Raw genomic sequence first — 18,831 nt, forward strand, 5'->3', positions numbered from 1 at the left:
AAAACTATCGTTTTCTCACTGCTGCTAAGTTCCTTCTATGTTTTATAGGCAGAAGATTGCTCAGTGAACAGTTGCTTCTTTCAAGTTCTCGTGTCGCATTTCCTTGCACACAGTGATCATTTTGTGACAATGCGATGCCTGTGTGCCAATTTGATCATGCTTATACAATTGAGGCTCGGTTTAACGAAATCTTAAATGCTCTTGGGACAAAGGAACGACAACACAGTCGTGCAAACAGTCAAAAGGGCATTTATTGCGCCTTTCATACACTAATGCACGCTAGCCGAATTACTACCAATAGAACATTCACATTGGCGCGCCACAAATCAAGGAAGTCCGACTCACCGTGACCCGATAGCGAGCGAATATGTTCGCCCCATGCTGTGACACCATCACCTAGTCGCTCACGTGTACGGTCACGCGAACGGTGGTACGTTCGAACGATCCGTGTTCATCCATACTGGTGTCCTGCTCTTAGCCTCGCGAGACGGTCCCGCGAGACGGTCCCACGAAGCGGGCCGGCGCACGCGCGAAGCGTTTGTGCGTGTTCGTCGCCGATCCCAAGCCAAAAAGGAAGCGCCTTCGTCCTTTTTGTCCCAAGTCACCCCGCCGTTCGGTGGCGTTAGCATCGCGACACTCGCACCATCTCTCGCAATGCACCGCAACCACCATGACCTCCGCCAGCGCTTAGTCATGCGGAGAAGCCGGATTACAGGAGACGTGAGCTATGCGGGGAAAACAACATCAGGGGACGCGTGAGAGTCGCGCATCCCCACAATGTCATGATCTTTTATTTCTCTATCCTAGTTTCATTGAAAACAATGTGCTTTTTCAGGGAAATACCGTACCCTTCATATTCTATTTAGGTTTGTTTATGATGGTGATATGGGCCAGTATTTTGTAGCGATGCCTTATGCTTTATTCTATACTAGTCTTATCATCCACCGCTCACGACTGGCTGATCCTGTTGATAATGTGAGCGGACCGTCGGTCTGACCACTGACCAAGCACAAGAAGCGTGAAAAGGCATTAGCATCAGAAAGGCATTGCTACAAAATACCGGCCATGCTCTGAGCTACAGTGGACTGGGCATCACTCATCTTCGGTTTCAAATGCCTCCTTCACACTGTCAACAGATCTGGAGCATCTCTTTAATACTGTCTGTGGCATTTCAAATACTGCATTGCTTAGAGGGACATTGAAGGGAAACACTCAGTCAGTTCAGACTGATAAAGTATTCTTTTAAAACTCTATGTTGGTTAGTTACACTTTAATAGATTGATTAATAATAATAGATTACCGTATTTTCTGGTGAATAAGTCACATTTTTTTCTGAATTTTTCGTTGGTGCATCTTATAAAAAGGTGCGACTTATATACGTTTTTTTTTTTTTTTCCTGGAAAAATTGCCATCAAAATTGGATTGGATCCTATGGCCACGCGAAGTGTGCTGGGTTGACCTCTTCTGGCAGTTGCTACGAGTTGTTAGCGCGCTATGGAGGTACCGGTTTCTTCTCGTGATCGAGTTGCTGAGCGCCGTGCGAGAAGGACGGAGCAGCAACGCAAGTGGCGGCAGGCCGACCGCGAGTCGACCGACCCGAAGTCGTCACATCTGCAGATTGCTTTCATGATACGATGTGCGACGCTGCGCAGACTACGCAGTTGCTACCAGAGTACAAGCCAACCTCCCCACCCTCCCATGCTGCCTTCCCGCTTTCCTCCTTTGTGCGCGATGCGGCTCACCGTCGCACGCTTTCACTCGCACATACAGTTATACAGCACATACAGTTATCGCCCTTGGACTTTATATGGAACATCGCGGCGACCACAGTGACAGAAATGTGCCTGGAGTGTCCCAATCATTCTGTCGCAATTATATAGGAATGGCACCCATACACTGTACACCAGTGTGACTTATATACGTTTTTTTTTAGGGGGGGGGGGGGAACTGCCATTCTGAGAGGGGTGGTTATAGACTGGAAAATGCGGTAATAGGTTGGTGAAGAACACCGACCATTGAGATAAGGACGAAACACGCTGCTTAATTATGTCATGCCACTATGGAAACTGTGCTAGGTGTGCTTCATTTGTGCTCAAATATGCTATGAAGTGCATCAGCAGACAGTTGGAACAGGAAAACACCTACTGGTAGTGAGCTTATGAGCACATTGGCAATGGCAAAAGAAACATGTGCTTTCTCGGTGTTATTGCACTGTGGTGTTGTCCACATTGTTAATGCCATTAAACTGAAGGTGATCTTGGCCTTGTAAATTACTACATTGTTAACAAACAAAATGATGGCCTATTGTTGGCGGGCTGTGATGCCAGTGATACACATTTGTACATGGTGCTATCTGATGACAGTTACTAGCACTAGGTGCAGTCCACGCCAAAGCCTTGTTCTCGATGAGATCTCTACTGCATGCAGCAATGCTTTTAATCCCGTAATTATTGCGCCACTTACTTGCAGGGTTTTGTTTATAAATGCATACAGAAATTATACTATCCACCAAAACTATTTTAAGAACCTGTGAAGCTATTGTTACTGCTGAAATGTCACAAAATTCACGATTTAACAAAGTTTTTCGCTGCGAGTAGAACTTCATTATATAGAAGCTCAACTGTATACAAGAAGTAATAGTGATCATTTATCTGAGGAGTCACTAAGTAGTCAATTTGTGTTGCTCTCTTGCTTTTAGTTTGTCAGTTATTTATTTTACTTTATTTATTTATTTTACTTTATTTTTACTTGTGCTTCTTTGTTAATACTTGTTTGTATGGGGAGCGGGAGTAGGGGGTAAGGACACCTCAATTTTTGTTTACACAATGTGCCAAAATGGCTTACGGTAGACCTTGCATTAAATTTCAAACTTCTTTACATCAATATTTTAATGTTTCAATTCTCCAGATAATTTTTCACAATGCGTAAATATATTGTCCTTATAGTTATGCGACTGAAGGTGGCTGTAATGAAATGGCAGTTACAATTTTTCTCTCCTTTTTCTGTGAGCAATCATGTGCATTATGTATATTACATAGATAATACATTAAGTCAAGAAATGTAATTTCAAGCACTGAATCACTTCAGAAAGCTGGGTATTACTTAACATTTTCTTGGGCCTATAAAAGCAACTTCTAATGTGTTTGTATGTACATTTGGGGGAAGAAACTGGAATATTTGTTTTAATCAATGTCAGTTGTTGACATTAAATATATTAACAGCTCCAATTAAGAAAGCAGTGTGCATGTGGAAAGCCTGTCCTTACTTATTTGAACATGTTAGGTTCCAATATGCAGAAGGACTTGTTGTTGGGCAAGTTCGTGTTTGCTTAACGACATATTGTAGCGCGAAAGCACAATTACACAGAAGATACACAGACACACGTCACAGGAACTTGCGACGTGTGTCTGTGTATCTTCTGTGTAATTGTGCCTTCGCGCTACAATATGTCGTTAGGTTCTAATATGTTCTAATAAATAGGGATATAGGATGTTTATGTACAAGAGTGTTGTGTTAATGTTAGAAATTATGCCATGCACATAATTGTTTTTGTTCTGTTGTAATTGATTGGTTGCATTTATTTCAGTGCTTCGGCCTCCTTGGTGTTAATGGTGCTGGAAAATCCACGACATTCAAAATGCTAACCGGTGACACAGAGATAACATCAGGAGATGCTTACCTGAATGGACACAGGTGAAAAGAAAATTATTATTCCGAAAATGACTGATTTTTACAGGGCATTTCTCAAAAAAATTCTCTGAATGACCCTGAAGTTCTCTAAAAAATATATCACCTTATATTTGATGCCTACATTCAGGTATTAAAAAGGACTCTTTACAAGTTTACATCATAACTGGCGAAACTAGAAAATTTTCACTCATCACTTTGTTTGTTTGATAAAAATGATATAAGGACCCTACCATTAACAACAAAAGCTTTTATCTGAAAGTGGTGCAGCAAATAATGCTGCAACATTTAGAAACACTTCATTGTAAATATTTCATTGTAGTGTTGTAAGGCAACAGATGAATGTCAGTGACAGTTCTGAAATAAATTATTAGGGTAAAAATAGCATATCACTGAAGGCTGTCCATTTCTTTAACTGCGTGCATTAGCAAAAATATAATTTTTGTAAGTTATGTCACATGTAACACAGACTACACCTGTTACAATGGATCCATATATATCGGATATAGCAGACCATACTTCTCAGTTTGGTTTGCTTATATTATTCCTGCAACAAATTCCACATTTAACGGACTATTGGCTACAAAACATAAATTTTTGGGCAAATTTTGACTAGGTGAGGCATGTACAACTTACTTTGCTGCAGCGATGTGTGTATGTCGCAGTGCACTGCATGCAATTTTTTCCAGCCACTCGTGGAAAGTGCGGAAATACACTTTCTTTAAAAAAATGATCACACCAGTGGGCAACAGCATGCCACACAACACCCGCACTATTCAAGACGACCATGCAATTGGCTTACCGCCGCCCACCAATGTTGGCTTGGTGCTGAGCAGGCACCATGGTTGCCACTAAGCCTAGCGCAGTGTCCTTTGGAGCAAATACGGGGACACTAGCCTAACATGGCCTAGCCTACTTTGCTTCCAAGCTATAGCAGACGGTGCTTCAAAAAGCAACTGCCAACAATCACAAAATGCATCGTTTTGAGAACTCTTTACCTTCTCGTCACATCAATTCACACGAAGGAACAGCTTCTAGTCACAGTGCCTGATGCGGCTGTGGACATGAGCACTGAGTTGAACTTGCTTCTCCTATTTGTCTTAGAGGTTGGACAATGGCCGTCGCTTGTCATGAAAGATAAAATTAAGCCATTACTTTATTCTGTCGACCATTATCTTGCATTAAAACATAATTTTAGTTTATGTTTGTGTTGGTGACAACGATGACCAAGGCAGTGGCACCCCCAGGCAGGCTGTCACAGTGGGAAGCTGACTGCAACAGCAAAAACTTTTCTTGCTGAAAGAAAATTTTGCCCTTATGTGAGAAAACTGCCGTTTGTTGTCAGCGAGCATCCAGAAAATGGCATACAGCAAGGCAAGAAGCTGCTACTGCTAGCGCATTTGTACCATTGCTGTAAATACGTTTCTTTCTTTTTTTTTTTGCTTTAGCTTTGAATATTTTAACCGTTTTTTGAACACCTTTGGGTTCTAATGATGAAACCCTTGACATTGGTTTATGTGAAGTTCCACCATTTCACAACATACCGCAACCCTAGTTTCGGATAAATCGAACTTCGAATATAATGGACCATTCTCGTCATAATCGCTTGTGATGAGCATTGACTATACTTTCAGAAAACTAGAATGCAAAGAGAACTTATACAGTGGAATCTCGATGATACGAATCTCACGGGGTCACGAAAAATATTCGTATTAGCCGAAATTCATATCATTGAAACGCAATTAAAACTAGCCAAATTAAGGGGGGACGCGCGGATCAGATCGCGAAAATCGCGAGAAAAATCTATTTTTGAAAACCATGCGTTTCAGTACCTGCAATGCCTAATCTACGCTGTATCAAGATGTTTTGGCTGAAAACGCACTAAAAGTGCCCTAAAATGATTAATTCGTCAGTGCGCAGGGTGAGAAAACAGCTATAAATTGCGCAAAATCACCGCAGTTCACGGAGACATATCTCGTATTTCCCGCCACTGAGCGCCGCCATCTTGTTATCGTTCGAAAGCTCAAAGTTTCGCAGTTCCGCTTCTCAGTTCGTCCGTAGTCGCCATCTTGTAACAAACACAAAATAAGCGCGGGTCTGCGATAGGTAGTCACACGGGCCCTCCGATGAAAGCGGGTCTCCGATTGGCTGCTGTGCTGAAAGGCGCCTCTCCATTGGTTGCTGCTGTGACAGGGGCAAGATGGCAACCGCAGTTGTCTGCTTCGTAAACCACGCCGGCGTCATCACTTGACTCGCAGAATTCGGATTACTGAGAGCTCCCATGTTAGTGATGGATCGTTGCTCGTTGGAGAAGAAATTTTGGACGAAGCACGCCTTCGGAATACGGAAGCGCAAGCCTCCTACGGCAAGAAAAATACGGCGATTAGCGGGAGAAGCGGAGGAGCACCCGACTGAACGTGCCGCGCTATCTTGCACCATGTGACTCCGGCAGCGAAACAGACAATCGCCCTGTGCCATCGGCACCGTTAACGCAGTCGACGGAAGACGCGCCAACGGAGGCTCCCGCGCCTCGGCGAACGGCCGCGCGAATCAGCCGAGATCGTATCTCGGTAGACATAGCTCGCTGCGACTAGGCAAAATCGTGCAAACACAAAGAACGCGGCCCCAAGCACAGCAGCCGCTCCGTCCGGCCGATGGCACGCGGAAAAGGAGGAAAAGCACAAAAGCAACAACAGCGCCACCGCTTCAAACTCTTCGCGCCCAGTCGCGGCCTCCGCGCTGTCCGGCGCCGCGTCCGCGCCTCCGCAACAAAAGAGAAAGGGAGAAAGCGCGCGACTGCGCGCTGTTTTCATTCGCGGCCTTCGGTGGGGCGGCGTTTATTCGTATCAACCGACGCGGGTCGAAAATCGATTCGTAACAACCGTTCTATAGCACGTTGCAAAGTAATTGGGCTTTGCTGGGACCACAGAAAAATTCCTATCATCCGGAAATTCGTATTAGCCGTGATCGTATCATCGAGATTCCACTGTATAGGCAACAGAGCTGACCCAACAGCCTGAAAGCACTGAAGTGACGGAGGCACTTGTGTAGGTACACATTATATGGTGAATGAACTTGCCAGTATGTGCCTGGCATGGGCAATTCTGAAAACAACAAACATTTGAGAAGTGCCACTGCTTTTAAGCTAAACTCTTTCCTCACTATACATATTAAATTGGTCTAGTGATGTGGTTCTCAGTCTGCAGCCACAATTAGTGTAATAATCTGCTTTTGGGCTTCATTTCCACTAGTATTTGCACATGGCACTTTAGGTGCCATGTCATTTTCTGTAGCACAAGTTCAATTTCTGTATAAGTAACAGAAAAGCAGGTTTTAAATTCATATGCTGTTTATTAACGATATGTTGCTTAACATAATCTGAGAATTATAACAAAAATTACTTATGCAAATTAATAATTTTAACACAGACAGACAGACAATAGAATAATTAGTGTTCCTCAGGCAGCATTGCATCTTAATAGCTGTCATTGTGCCTGGAAGGTACCTTGTAATCAACATCGAAGTCCCTTGAATCAGAATTCACAAGAATTTCTTCAATTGCTGTATCTTTCAAAAAGCACGCTGGCTTTTTGTGCTGGTCTGCCAAGACGTCGGAAAACGAGAGACCAGAGCAACACTGACAGTTGATAAGCTTTGTCACCCCATATTCTGTTGTATAAAAATATAACCTACCATAAAATTGGTCTACCATAAACCGGTCTGCAAATGTTTCACATTTAGGAATTGTTTTGGGCACAGCCAGGGATGTGCATTGGCAGATGAGTATACTTGGGCAGAGTACTTAAAGGGTTAAAGTAGTGTGGATGTTAATTTTTCATAGCTGAACTAAAAGTGGCATGCATTTGTCAGGCTTTCTAGGATTGGGTTCTCCAAATATGATTCACAAAAAATAAAGAACAGCTGTCTGTCTGTCTGTGGCTGTTGTTCGCGCACGTGTGTGCCTGTGTTTGTGTGCATGCGTGTGTGCATGCGAAAGAGTGAGAGAGAGCTGATTGAAAATACGAAAACAGTTGAAATTGCCATCATCATGAAACCATTCTTATGTACAAAAATATCTTGCATTGCGTCGTGTGCACTGCTAAGGTACCCTCATGCAAGATGCACCTGTATAAACTTGAAGCCTGCTTGAGCTTTAATTAAGCTTATGGGAGTTTAGATTCAGCATTTGGGATTGACAAATGAACAGGCAGGTTGTTGCAGTTGGTTCTCAGAACCTATTTGGCGTTGGATACACGTGATCCACATAAGGCAACATGTTGTTGCTGGTGGGAAACTCAAATTTTGAAAGTAAAGTAGTAAAAATTTTTACATATCAAGGTATTCACAGCATGCTGGTGCAATATTATGTCCTCGATCTACAGTGATTTCCAAGGGGGCATGTATAACATATAAAAAAAGAAAGAAAGCCTGGTAGTTTTGGCTGCACTTTATCTTGCTAAACTTATCCAAAAAAGATGCACTTGTTAACTGAAAAGTCTTGTTTTGGGATTTTTTAGAAGCTTGTCATTTTAACCAGCACACTCGGAAATTAGCTTAGATAGTCAATGGTAAAGGTGTTCAGAACCTTCAAGTATCTTAGGACCTCCAGCTTAACTATCAATTTTTGGAACCATGAGTGGGGAAACTGTGAGACCTGCTTCAATTAAAGTTAGTCATGAGGCAAATGCATTGTATACTTAAGCTGTTTGCCAGTGCCCTTATCTGAAGAAGCTAATTTATGAAGTGGAATGCTTGTTTTACATCAGACTGTGCTCTATCTTTACCTATTTATGGGTCATCTTGGTGATGCAGTTACCTTCAAGATGTATACTTTAACCTTTTCAGTGTGTCTTTCTTATTTTTCTTTTTACCTTTATCTTCTTCAACCTTTCTCATGTAGGGTAATAAAGTTTTGGCTTTCCAGAAGGAATTCTATGTAACAAAATTCTTGATCACTTACTTATTTGCAAAAATTACTTTTTAAGGGGCATTTTGATATTCACTATATATTCTGAGACATTATGAAAGCTACAAAAATATTTCCACAATGAGCACCTAGAAATTAATTCAGATTTTTTCATAGTTTAGAAGTGACTAAGCAGTTACTTGAAACAACAAAACACTTTTAAAAACCATAGTTTTTTTTCTATTCAACACCGCCTTACTGCTTCAGATATATTGTCAGTCTGCCATTCAAACAAAGGTCAAGTGTTGAACATATGTTGACAGGAGTGCACAGAGTGCTTACAAGCACCACATGCATATTTGGCTTGCAAATATTGAATCTTTCACCATTCCTGTACATAAGATTTTACAGGAGGGATTGTCATGGTTGACCTGGAAGCTGCTGCATACTGTTATCATTATTTAGTTCAGCAGCTAATCTCAGTTACAACTTTGTCCTTGCATTCTCCCCTCCCCTCCCCCCCCCTCCCCCCCTGTCCTCTTACAATGCATCACACGTGTGCCTCATGATTAAAACTATGCTCCACATTTCTTGCAGTGTCTCTCGTGAGCTCAACAAAGCACAACAGTACATTGGCTATTGTCCGCAGTTTGATGCCCTTTACGACGAACTTACAGCCAAGGAGCACTTGAGACTGTACTCAAGGTTTCGTGGTATCCCAGTGAAGGAGGAAAACAAGGTGGCACATATCATGTTTGAAAAAAGAAAACTGTTTTTGAAGCATGAAGTAATTTCAGCATGCAGAATTTGTGAATATTCTTGCTTTTCATTTTGTACTGCAAGGTTCTAGGACAGAGAAGCAGACACAAGCAGCATTGTGCTCACTTCTTTTTGGCATCATTGCCGGTTCTGTTGCACGAAAGCCCCTATGCCTTTCAGTTATAATCCTCGTTTTCCTAGTACATTGAGTTTGCCTTTATTTATGTAATTTGATGCTGAGATACACATCATGCATTCGTCTTGAGAGGCCACTTTGCTGCCATTGTTTTCACCAGCCAGTTTATGCATTAATTAGGTCTTTTAAGATTGAAATCATGCTGTCAATTTATTTTAATGCCTCCATATGGTATTTATATGGACACAAATTATGATATGTTATAATGCTTTAATGCTTTCCGTGCATATTTTGCAGCAGGACTAAATATTTTGGTACTTTTGTTCCTGTAATATGTTATGTGTTTCATAACAAGGCTGTCTTGCACTGTTTCAAGGCCGTCCATTAGTGGTTCCCTGTTTCATAAACACCATCTTATGTCAATTTTGCTTTTGCGCCCTTCTGCTTTGCTTCTTTTGTTGAATGATGAGAGATGCATGACTGTTTTCCGTGGGCTCAGGTCTTGAGAGTCATGAGGACAGTGCACCAGAAGCAATCTTGAACTTTGTGATAATAAAGACAGCTCTGTCAATAGTAGCTCAAAAAAGTGCATGTATTTTTGAGAACCAGAGTTTTAAATGAGTTAGCATTTGTGGCACCCATTATCTTGGTCTTATGAAATATCATTTGAAAGACCTAAGCATGGTATGAGCACGGATAGCATACCTACCAACCCTTCAGAACTTTCTGCAAAGTTTGCAAAATTGGGCTCGTTGTATTATTTTACAAATGTTGCATCAAATATTACGAAAAAAAAGTCTGTTCGAAAAAAAAAAGTTTTAAAGGTGTTGAAGGGGTGGGGCAAGATTTTTTTTAAATGCACGCAAGAAAGAAATTGTGATGGTACCTGCGCTGCCCTTTTGAGGCAGCACAAGATGCCATAAATCGTAAGCATAGCCCTCGATGCCTGTGCAACGGACCCAGAGTGGCCGTCCCAACCTCCTTTCTTCTATCCTACTGTCTGAATGCTCTATGGCACTCGCTAAAGGTAAATCAATGTTAATAAAGTGTATATGTATCCCACAAAATATGGGTGCTCAGGTGAAAAAAAAAATGTGTGCTCTTCCCAGCAGCAGCTGGCCTGCCCTTAAATACACTGCAAATCATTAAACCTGATTAGTCTAATCTGGTGGCCTTATTGGACCAGAGGGGATTGATTGTGCTTGTGGCAACTGCATTTCTGGCAGCCAATGCTTCAGTGCATGACAGTGCATAATAAAACTGTGAACTGCTTCATGATGCTGATTAGCAACTTTTAAGACTGAAGCCATCACAAACTGTTACTGCCCATCAACAACAATCGGAGATCCTTTGATGGAATTCCTTGATCAGGCAGAGCATTGGACTCATTTGTTTGATGTTCGTTTGAAAGCAGTACTGTCAATGTGCATTAGCTGGCCATCATGACGCAAGTTTTTGCTTTCACACACTTCCCACTTGACATGAAGAAAAGTGCTATGTGAAGGATGCAGAAATTGAATGAAATGTTTTCCATGATGATCTTAAGTATTTTACAGTATTAACTAGCTAATTAACCTTGACAAATATCCCAGTTTAATAGGATCGACTGAAAGAGGGAGAGAGAAATAAACTTTTATTTTCTGAAATGGTAATCCGAGTTGGGACCCGGTTCACTCTAGGTGGGAGGATTCCTTATTCCAGGAACCCTCTGGCTTGGGCTGCCTCCTTGGCCTGGGCGACAAGACTGCGTTGGCCGTCCAGGTCGTCAGAGGAAAGCTTTGCCTCCCACGTTTCAGTGGTGGTATTGAAGTGCGCTGAGTTGGGCTGCTCTTCTTCAGCCTCTATGGGGCGTCCTTGTTGGCAGTCGTCTTGTTGAGCTTGTGAGCTGGGGTCTGGGGATGTGTCACGCAGTGGGCAATCCTGGACCATGTGTTGCAGAGTGTCTGGGACGTCACAGTGGGTGCATGTGTACAAGTACTGCGTAGGATTGAGTCTGTGCATGATTATTCCGTGTACATAGGTGTTTGTCTGTAGGCAGCGGAGGATGACTTCTTCCTCTTTACTCAGCTTCTTGTGTGGTGTTGGGTACGTTTTTCTGCTGAGTCGGTGGTGTTGCAGAAGCTCCGAGTACTTTAGGGCAATGTCATCAACGTTGGTGGCCGGCCTAGTGTGAGATGGCAGGAAAGCCCGGCTGGTATGCTCGCGGGCAGCGGCGTATGCCACCTCATTTCCTGTCATGCGCTGTTGGCCTGGAATCCAGTTGATGTGGGTGTCAGGGAGCGGAGTGCGTGCAATGTGATTTTGAAGTATCTTGAGTGCGGTTTCTGATATGCGTCCTTTTTGATAGTTGTGAGCTGCTGCTTGGGAATCAGTGAGGATTACGGCTACTTCAGGGCAAGTTGCTATCGCCAGAGCGATTGCTGTTTCCTCTGCAGTCTCGGCGGCTCTTGCCTGGATGGTGACAGCGGCGAGTTCTTTGCCTTGGTCATCCGTGACACTTAGGGCAAAGGCATTTCGTTTAATATACCGGGCAGCATCGGTGTACCTCGTATCAGGGTGTGTCGCGTATTTCTTGCTGAGTGTGCGGATTCTGCTTTGCCGGCGCTCCTTATGGTAAGTCGGATGCATATTGCGCGGTATGCGTGCAACGCTGATACACTCATGGAGTGCGGGTGGGATTCTTGCTTTCTGGTCTGTTTCGGCAATGTAGCTTTCACAGTAGTTGAGGTAGCGCAAAACTTCACGTCCGGTGGGTGTGAGCTTGAGCCGCTCTAGTTGGCTGATTTTATGAGCCTCGGAGAGCTCTTCCCACTGAAAGAATTGAGTTTTCTAAGGAAACTGTGAACAATAGAGCAATAGTTTTATCCTTCTGTATAGTATAACTTTTTTTTTAAAGCTTGACCCACTTTAGGTGGGGCGGCCCCGTAGGATGTGTTGCTCCATATGATAGGTCCGCCTCGTGTCAGTATGGTGACATATGCTGTGCTCTGATCGCTCGCCTTGCTTTGGCTGCATTAGACAGGTTTATGTTCATATCATAGCAAATTACAACACTGTCACTGTGAAAGCAATGCTTGGAGAGAAACTTTTAAGATGACATCATCATCACCCCCTGCTTATGTACACTTTGAACATTTTGAATACAGGTGTAACGATCCCATGAATAAAGAAATGCATGCAAAATATACGAATAAAATAGTGTTAACTGGAACATTTCAAACCTTATGTTATTGTAGCTTCACTTTGATGGGAATATCACATGCTTATGTATAAAAAAATGCTGTCACCAGTTACCCACAAGAGCTATAAACATTTGAACACTTCAGATCCTTGTCAAAGTATTCTTTAAATTTTTCATTCCGAGGTGTGCAGAAAGAAGCTAAACTCTGCATTGGGAGCTGTCATGTATTCTTCACAGCTTTTTATGCAATGCAAAATGCCATGTTTTGTGCAGACATACCTCATTCTTAATCATTTTGTGTTCGTAACCACAGTGAATTGAAGGTTTTCAAGTCAGGCCATTGATATGAAGCATTAAACATTTTATCAATGAATGCAGAGCCCTTACTTACATATGATTATTTTTAGTTATCTACATTATTACAGGCATCGGGAAAGATTGCTAATTTTATCTTCTTTTTTTTTTCTTTCTGAGGTTAGGTGCACAGGTGGGAATTTTTTTTCAGTGTTATATTCAAACGTGGCATAAATATTTATGACTACATATTTTTGCCATGCTATTTCACATAGGGAACCTTCCTCGTCAAGTATGTGTGGCTTGTTCCACCAAGACGGCTAACTCTTCTGGGAATTTACGCGCAGCAGTCTGATCATGGCTGTCACACCCCGTGAATGAGGCGCCAACGTTGGGCCAAATTCCAAAGATGACTTATCAGCTCTCGAAAATAACCCCACGAACAAGGACAATTAATAAGGGGCCCTCTGGTGCACCAGCAAACGCCGGTTGTGGTCCAAAGACCATGTCAGAGCCCAGAGTTGTCAATACGCAACAAAATATATTCTTCAAATACAGCAGTTACATACACACATACATACTTCGGCTAGGCACAACACAATGCCATTCAGATGGGTGTTAACATAACTCGGGAAAATAATTAACGACAAGCACCAAGAGTCCAACAGGTACAGTACAGAATGAATAGGAACACGAAGTGTCCACTCGTATTAACCCGTGCTAGTCTTGAGCCGGACGATCTCAGTGTAGCTCGAGGCAAATCTCAAAGAAGGAACTTTTTCTGGAAATGCAGACGCTTTAAGAACTCGTCGGTTAGCTTGCCGGGGAATCCCCTTCTTCCGCAGACGGTCAGTTTTCACGTCACATCTCTTCACCGGCGCGGTCTGATCCCCCTACTGATTCCCGCATGGCGCTTTTATTGCCTTCGCCGGCGTTTCTCGAACCTTCTGACGGAGTCGTGCTCCCATAGCATCAACAAAGCCTGGGAATCTTTTAGACATTTCTCGCGTTTTCGACCGCGGCTCCGAAGACTCTTCGAGAAGGGTGGTGACTCATCCGTTGGCACAGGCTAGGGCTGTCGCACTCTTCTCTCTCTTGGCTCGCCGTGAGTCTGGGTCTAAGAGGGTGTTTCAGCACACACCCTCCCTCTCTCCTCTTAACCTTCGCGTATCTTCTCAAAGTTTCTAGACTCAGTTGATCGCGTCAGCTGTCTGTGGCATATGCGCTCACTCCCTCTGTCGAAGCTGCCGCGGGGCCGACATGCTCTTTCGCTGGCTTGCGTGACACGCGGCACGCGCTTTGATTTAGTGCACTTTTGTCACAATGGCCAAGAGGGTTAATGCGCTACTGTGGTACAGAAGAGGCTGGAGATATATAACTGGCGTAAGGCTGAGGGATTTGAGAGCAGAGCAGCTGCCTTGCAAATGTCATGCTCCATCTTGTGATCACAAGCACTGTGTGATGCAAGGCAACCATGGCAGGACATATTCACAGTGTAGCGAAGAAGAGGAATGCTATAGTGGCCCACCCTCTCCAGCGCTTTGCTCGGGGAATGCCACTCGGGGAACGCCGCTCGTGCTGAGAGTCCATGCCCTGCTCTGACAATTGGCCCAACCGCTGGTGACTAATTGACAACTTTACACGTGGTGGAGAGTGCTTCAGCCTACGTCAATCCTGGAACTTGGATTCTGTACCCTACACTTAACCATGCCCAAGGATGCATCCCAGCAAACGCCTCCTACTCCATCCCATCAAGCGCCTCCTCAGTTGGTCATGTGCTCCGGTGTGCCTCGCCACAGGGACCCTGCCATTTTCAGCGGTGCAGACGACACCGACATGGAGGACTGGCTGACGACATACAAAAGGGTAAGCGCCTACAACCAATGGGACTATCCTGCAAAACTGAGCAACGTGCTCTTCTATCTCATGGGTGTGGCCAGTCTCTGGTACAACAACCATGAGATCGATTTTCCGACGTGGTCCTCATTCAAGACCTCTTTAGGGGCTGTGTTTGGTCGCCCTGCTGTGCGCAAGCTGTGAGCAGAATCGATTGCGAGAATGTGCACAGCAGCCGGGTGAATCATTTACCAGCTACATTGAAGATGTTCTGGACTTGTGTAAGAGAGTCAACGCAACGATGTCGCAGTCCAACAAAATCAGAAATGTCATGAAAGGGATAGAGGACAATGCTTTCAGCATGCTACTTGCAAAAAATCCTCAGTTCGTGGCAGACATCGTCACTCTATGCCAAAGCTACGAGGAGTTACGCAGGTAGCGCTCGTTGACACGCCGCCGTTCATCACGCGATGAACACATTGCTGGTTTGGCTACCATCTCTGACCAGTCAGCACTGCTTACACAAATGAAAACGTTCATTTGGGATGAAGTTGCACGCCAGCTCTCCTTAATGACCTTCACTCAGCCTCCGCATCGCATGTACAAGAGCCTGCATCAAATTTTATGCCTCTGCTCCGTCGCGCAATCTAGCAAGAAATCGCCGAGGTCTTGCCAGACCAGCACAAACATCATTTTGCGGCTGCACCACTAAGCTACGCTACCGTCGTTGTGACGCCCCAGCAGGTCCCGGCGGCTGCACCACTTGGCTACGCTGAAGTCATCGCGTGGACCCAACCACTCTCTCCAAGTATGACTCTCCGTTATACCGATGACGTGGCTAGGCCCCCACTGCAGCCCGCCATGCAGTCATATCAGCAGCCGCCCCGTACAACACGTGCTGTGACATGGATGGGACCTGCCCCAGCGAACCGGTGGTGTACTCCCGACAACCGGCCAATATGCTTTGCGTGCAGCTACACTGGTCACGTTGCATGTTATTGTAATTGTGTGCAGCTGCTTAGCACCGCACCACCCGTGACAAGCCAGTCCAACCATCCATATTACGACCCCCCTTCGGCTGTGTCACTGACATTGTGCTGACGCCAACTACCCGCCGTTCACCATCTCCACACTGTCGCTCACTGTCACCGATGCGACCTCGCCCCGTAACTCGGGACAAGAAAAAGGAAAGCTAATCGTTGCAGTCCAAGAGGCAAGGGCTGCGACACCGTCAAAATGTGAAAGCCCTCAACGCAGTCCCTCGAATGTAATAAAAGTGTTTGTTGACGGTGTTCGTACATCTATACTCGTGGACAGAGGAGCCGTCGTATATGTTATGGATGCTAAGCTTTGCCGCTTACTTCAGAAAGTCATGACGCCCCTTTCTGGACTGTCCTTCCACACAGCCAGTGCTCAGCATTTTCACCCCTTAGTGACTTGCACTGCTCATGTTGTCATTGACGACGTTCTGTGTGTCGTAGAATTCATCATCCTTTCCTCGTGCTCTCATGACGTTATCCTCGACTGGGATTTTCTCTCGTGCCACAATGCCGTTATCCATTGCACACAGGCTGAAATAGAACTCTCGTCGCTATTAGATTTGCAGCTCACCAACAATTATCGGCTGCAATTTGCAGCTCACCGACGTTCTGCTACCTTTGCCTTGCCCTACCCAGCTGTTTGGGCACGTCAGCATCGATTTGTATGGGCCCCTTCCCCTGACATCGGCTGTAAACCGCTGGGCCATTGTGGTAGTTGACCACCTCACATGATATGCCAAAACTGCCGACCTCCCGGCAGCTACAGCACGCGATTTTGCCTCCTTCCTGCTTCGTCGATTCATCCTGCATAATGGGCCACCTCAGGAACTGCTCAGTGATTGCGGGCGTGTCTTCCCATCTGAAATAGTTGAAGCCATTCTTAAAGAGTGCGACGTTGTTCATCGCACAACTACAGCGTACCATCCTCAAACCAATGGCCTTACAGAACGCTTCATCCATATGCTCGGCAATATGCTTGCGATGTACGTCACCCCCGACCGCACGAAATTGGGACGTCCTTCTGCCCTTCGTAACCTATGTGTACAACACTGCTACTCAGATCACCACCGGCTTTTCACCCTTTTTCTTACTGTACAGTTGGCACCCGTTGCACACCATCAACACAATTCTACCATGCCGGACGGATGCATCTGAATGTGTGCCCATTTTTGCCATGGAAAGACATGCTGAAGAGTGCCGCGATCTCGCACGGGCCTTTACCTCCAATCACCAAGAGCGCCAGAAGACCACTCGCAGTGACACCACTGCTGCACCCACCTTTTCCTGGAGTGCTTGTGTGGCTCTCGGTTCCATCGGCTGCACCTTGTTTCTCTTCAAAACTACTGCCCAAGTATGAAGGGCCCTACCGTATCGCCGAACGAACATCCCCCATCAACTATGTGATCGAACCTGTTGAACCATGTTCGGACTTGCGCCGTCGTGGACGAGACATTGTCAGCATAGAGCGCCTCAAGCCGTACTATGATCCACTCAAAGTGAGGGGCTGTTAGGTCGCTGGACGGCTCCCTTTTCGTTCCCGGGGGTAATTGTAGCGAAGAAGAGGAATGCTATAGTGGGCCATCCTCTCCAGCGCTTTCTAGTGGGTTAATCTCTCCAGCACTTTGCTCGGGCAACACCGCTCGTGCTGAGAGTCCGTGCCCTGCTCTGATGGTTGGGCCAACCGCTGGTTACTAATAAACACCTTTACAACAGGAGCAGAAGAGTTAGCAATGACTGCTGGCTCAAAAGACATTTATTGGACCATTAAGCAATATGCAATGTAGTAGATGACAAGTTCCTCATAGAGAGGCCCTATGCTAGAAAATCGCATATCTTCAACTCAACTTTTAAGAAAAGAATGCAAGCAAGCATTTGCTTATTCTGACGCTGGACTCTGGGACTTAGAAAAACATGCTCTATAGGGTGGGCTGTGCAGAGCTAACCAAAGTGTACCACATAAGTCTATGCTTGCTGTTGTCCCAAAGCCGAAGTTAATTAATGTAGTCTTCTTCCTGCCCCCTCACCATCAGGCAGCAGTGGTGGCAGTGCACTAGTGCTCTCTGGTCATAGTTTGTCATGCCCAACTATCTTTAGCCATTGTGACTCGTGTAGGGAAGAGACACATTACAAGATGCAAGAAACTCGCAAAGTTTTCAACTACACCAATTGAGTGTATACTTCAATTATGTGTCCCTGCAAGTCAGGTAGTTATTTGATTATAAGTTTGTTGCTCAAAGCTGGCATAGAGTGAGTAAAGAGAACAGATTTTGTGTTGCAAGACATGATTTTGTGACATGTGTATAAGTGAAATTCAAGGACCTTATTTCACATAAGTAGGTAGTATAGTATGCTTAGTAACCATTTTCACTCGTTTTATGTTTGCATCATTTGGTTTAATAAATTTCATTATTTTAATCTTAAGTTCTTTTGCATACCGCAGCGCAACCTTATTTGTTGGTTTGTTAATTTTTTTTATTTCAAAATCTTTTTTCAGGTTATTGAATGGACTCTGCAGAAGCTTGGACTGACGTCATATGCTGACCGTGTGGTGGGAACATACAGTGGTGGCAACAAGCGCAAGTTGTCCACGGCCATTGCTTTACTTGGAGGACCACCAATTATATATTTGGTCAGTGCTTGCAAAAATACTTCAGAGCGACTAGCTTCCAACAGTGTATGAAACATTTGTTTTAGAGCTTGTAGTTTACAATTCATTATGGACAATACAGGCATGTACTGCACTTGGACATGGTATTGAAATACACCACGAAATGGTACCTTTGTGCAAATTTTGAGTGCAAGCAAGAGTGCGAAGGCTGTGAGGATCATAGCAATTCTTCAGAAATGGCCGCATAACATTACACAAAAATAAATTTATAAATCTAGAAAACATTAAGGCGCTGAAATGAGCACAGTGCCTGCGTAAGGAAACAGTTAATATAATGACAGTGGGCCACCATAGTACCCCAGTGTTTGTTTTGAACACGTGTGT

General features: G+C 44.4%; 1 protein-coding gene across 1 annotated transcript in view; it reads left to right on the top strand.

Moving 5' to 3' along the window:
• LOC119436435 (ATP-binding cassette sub-family A member 2-like) overlaps nucleotides 1–18,831 on the top strand; it is a 342,759-nt gene that overhangs the window by 278,495 nt on the left and 45,433 nt on the right. Inside the window, exons 43-45 of the mRNA XM_037703279.2 lie at nucleotides 3,587–3,693; nucleotides 9,191–9,332; nucleotides 18,334–18,468. Coding sequence (XP_037559207.1) covers nucleotides 3,587–3,693; nucleotides 9,191–9,332; nucleotides 18,334–18,468 — 384 coding nt within the window. The remainder of the gene's footprint in view (nucleotides 1–3,586; nucleotides 3,694–9,190; nucleotides 9,333–18,333; nucleotides 18,469–18,831) is intronic.

This window comes from Dermacentor silvarum, chromosome 1 (genome assembly GCF_013339745.2).
Source record: "Dermacentor silvarum isolate Dsil-2018 chromosome 1, BIME_Dsil_1.4, whole genome shotgun sequence".
NCBI classification, from domain to species: Eukaryota; Metazoa; Arthropoda; class Arachnida; order Ixodida; family Ixodidae; genus Dermacentor; species Dermacentor silvarum.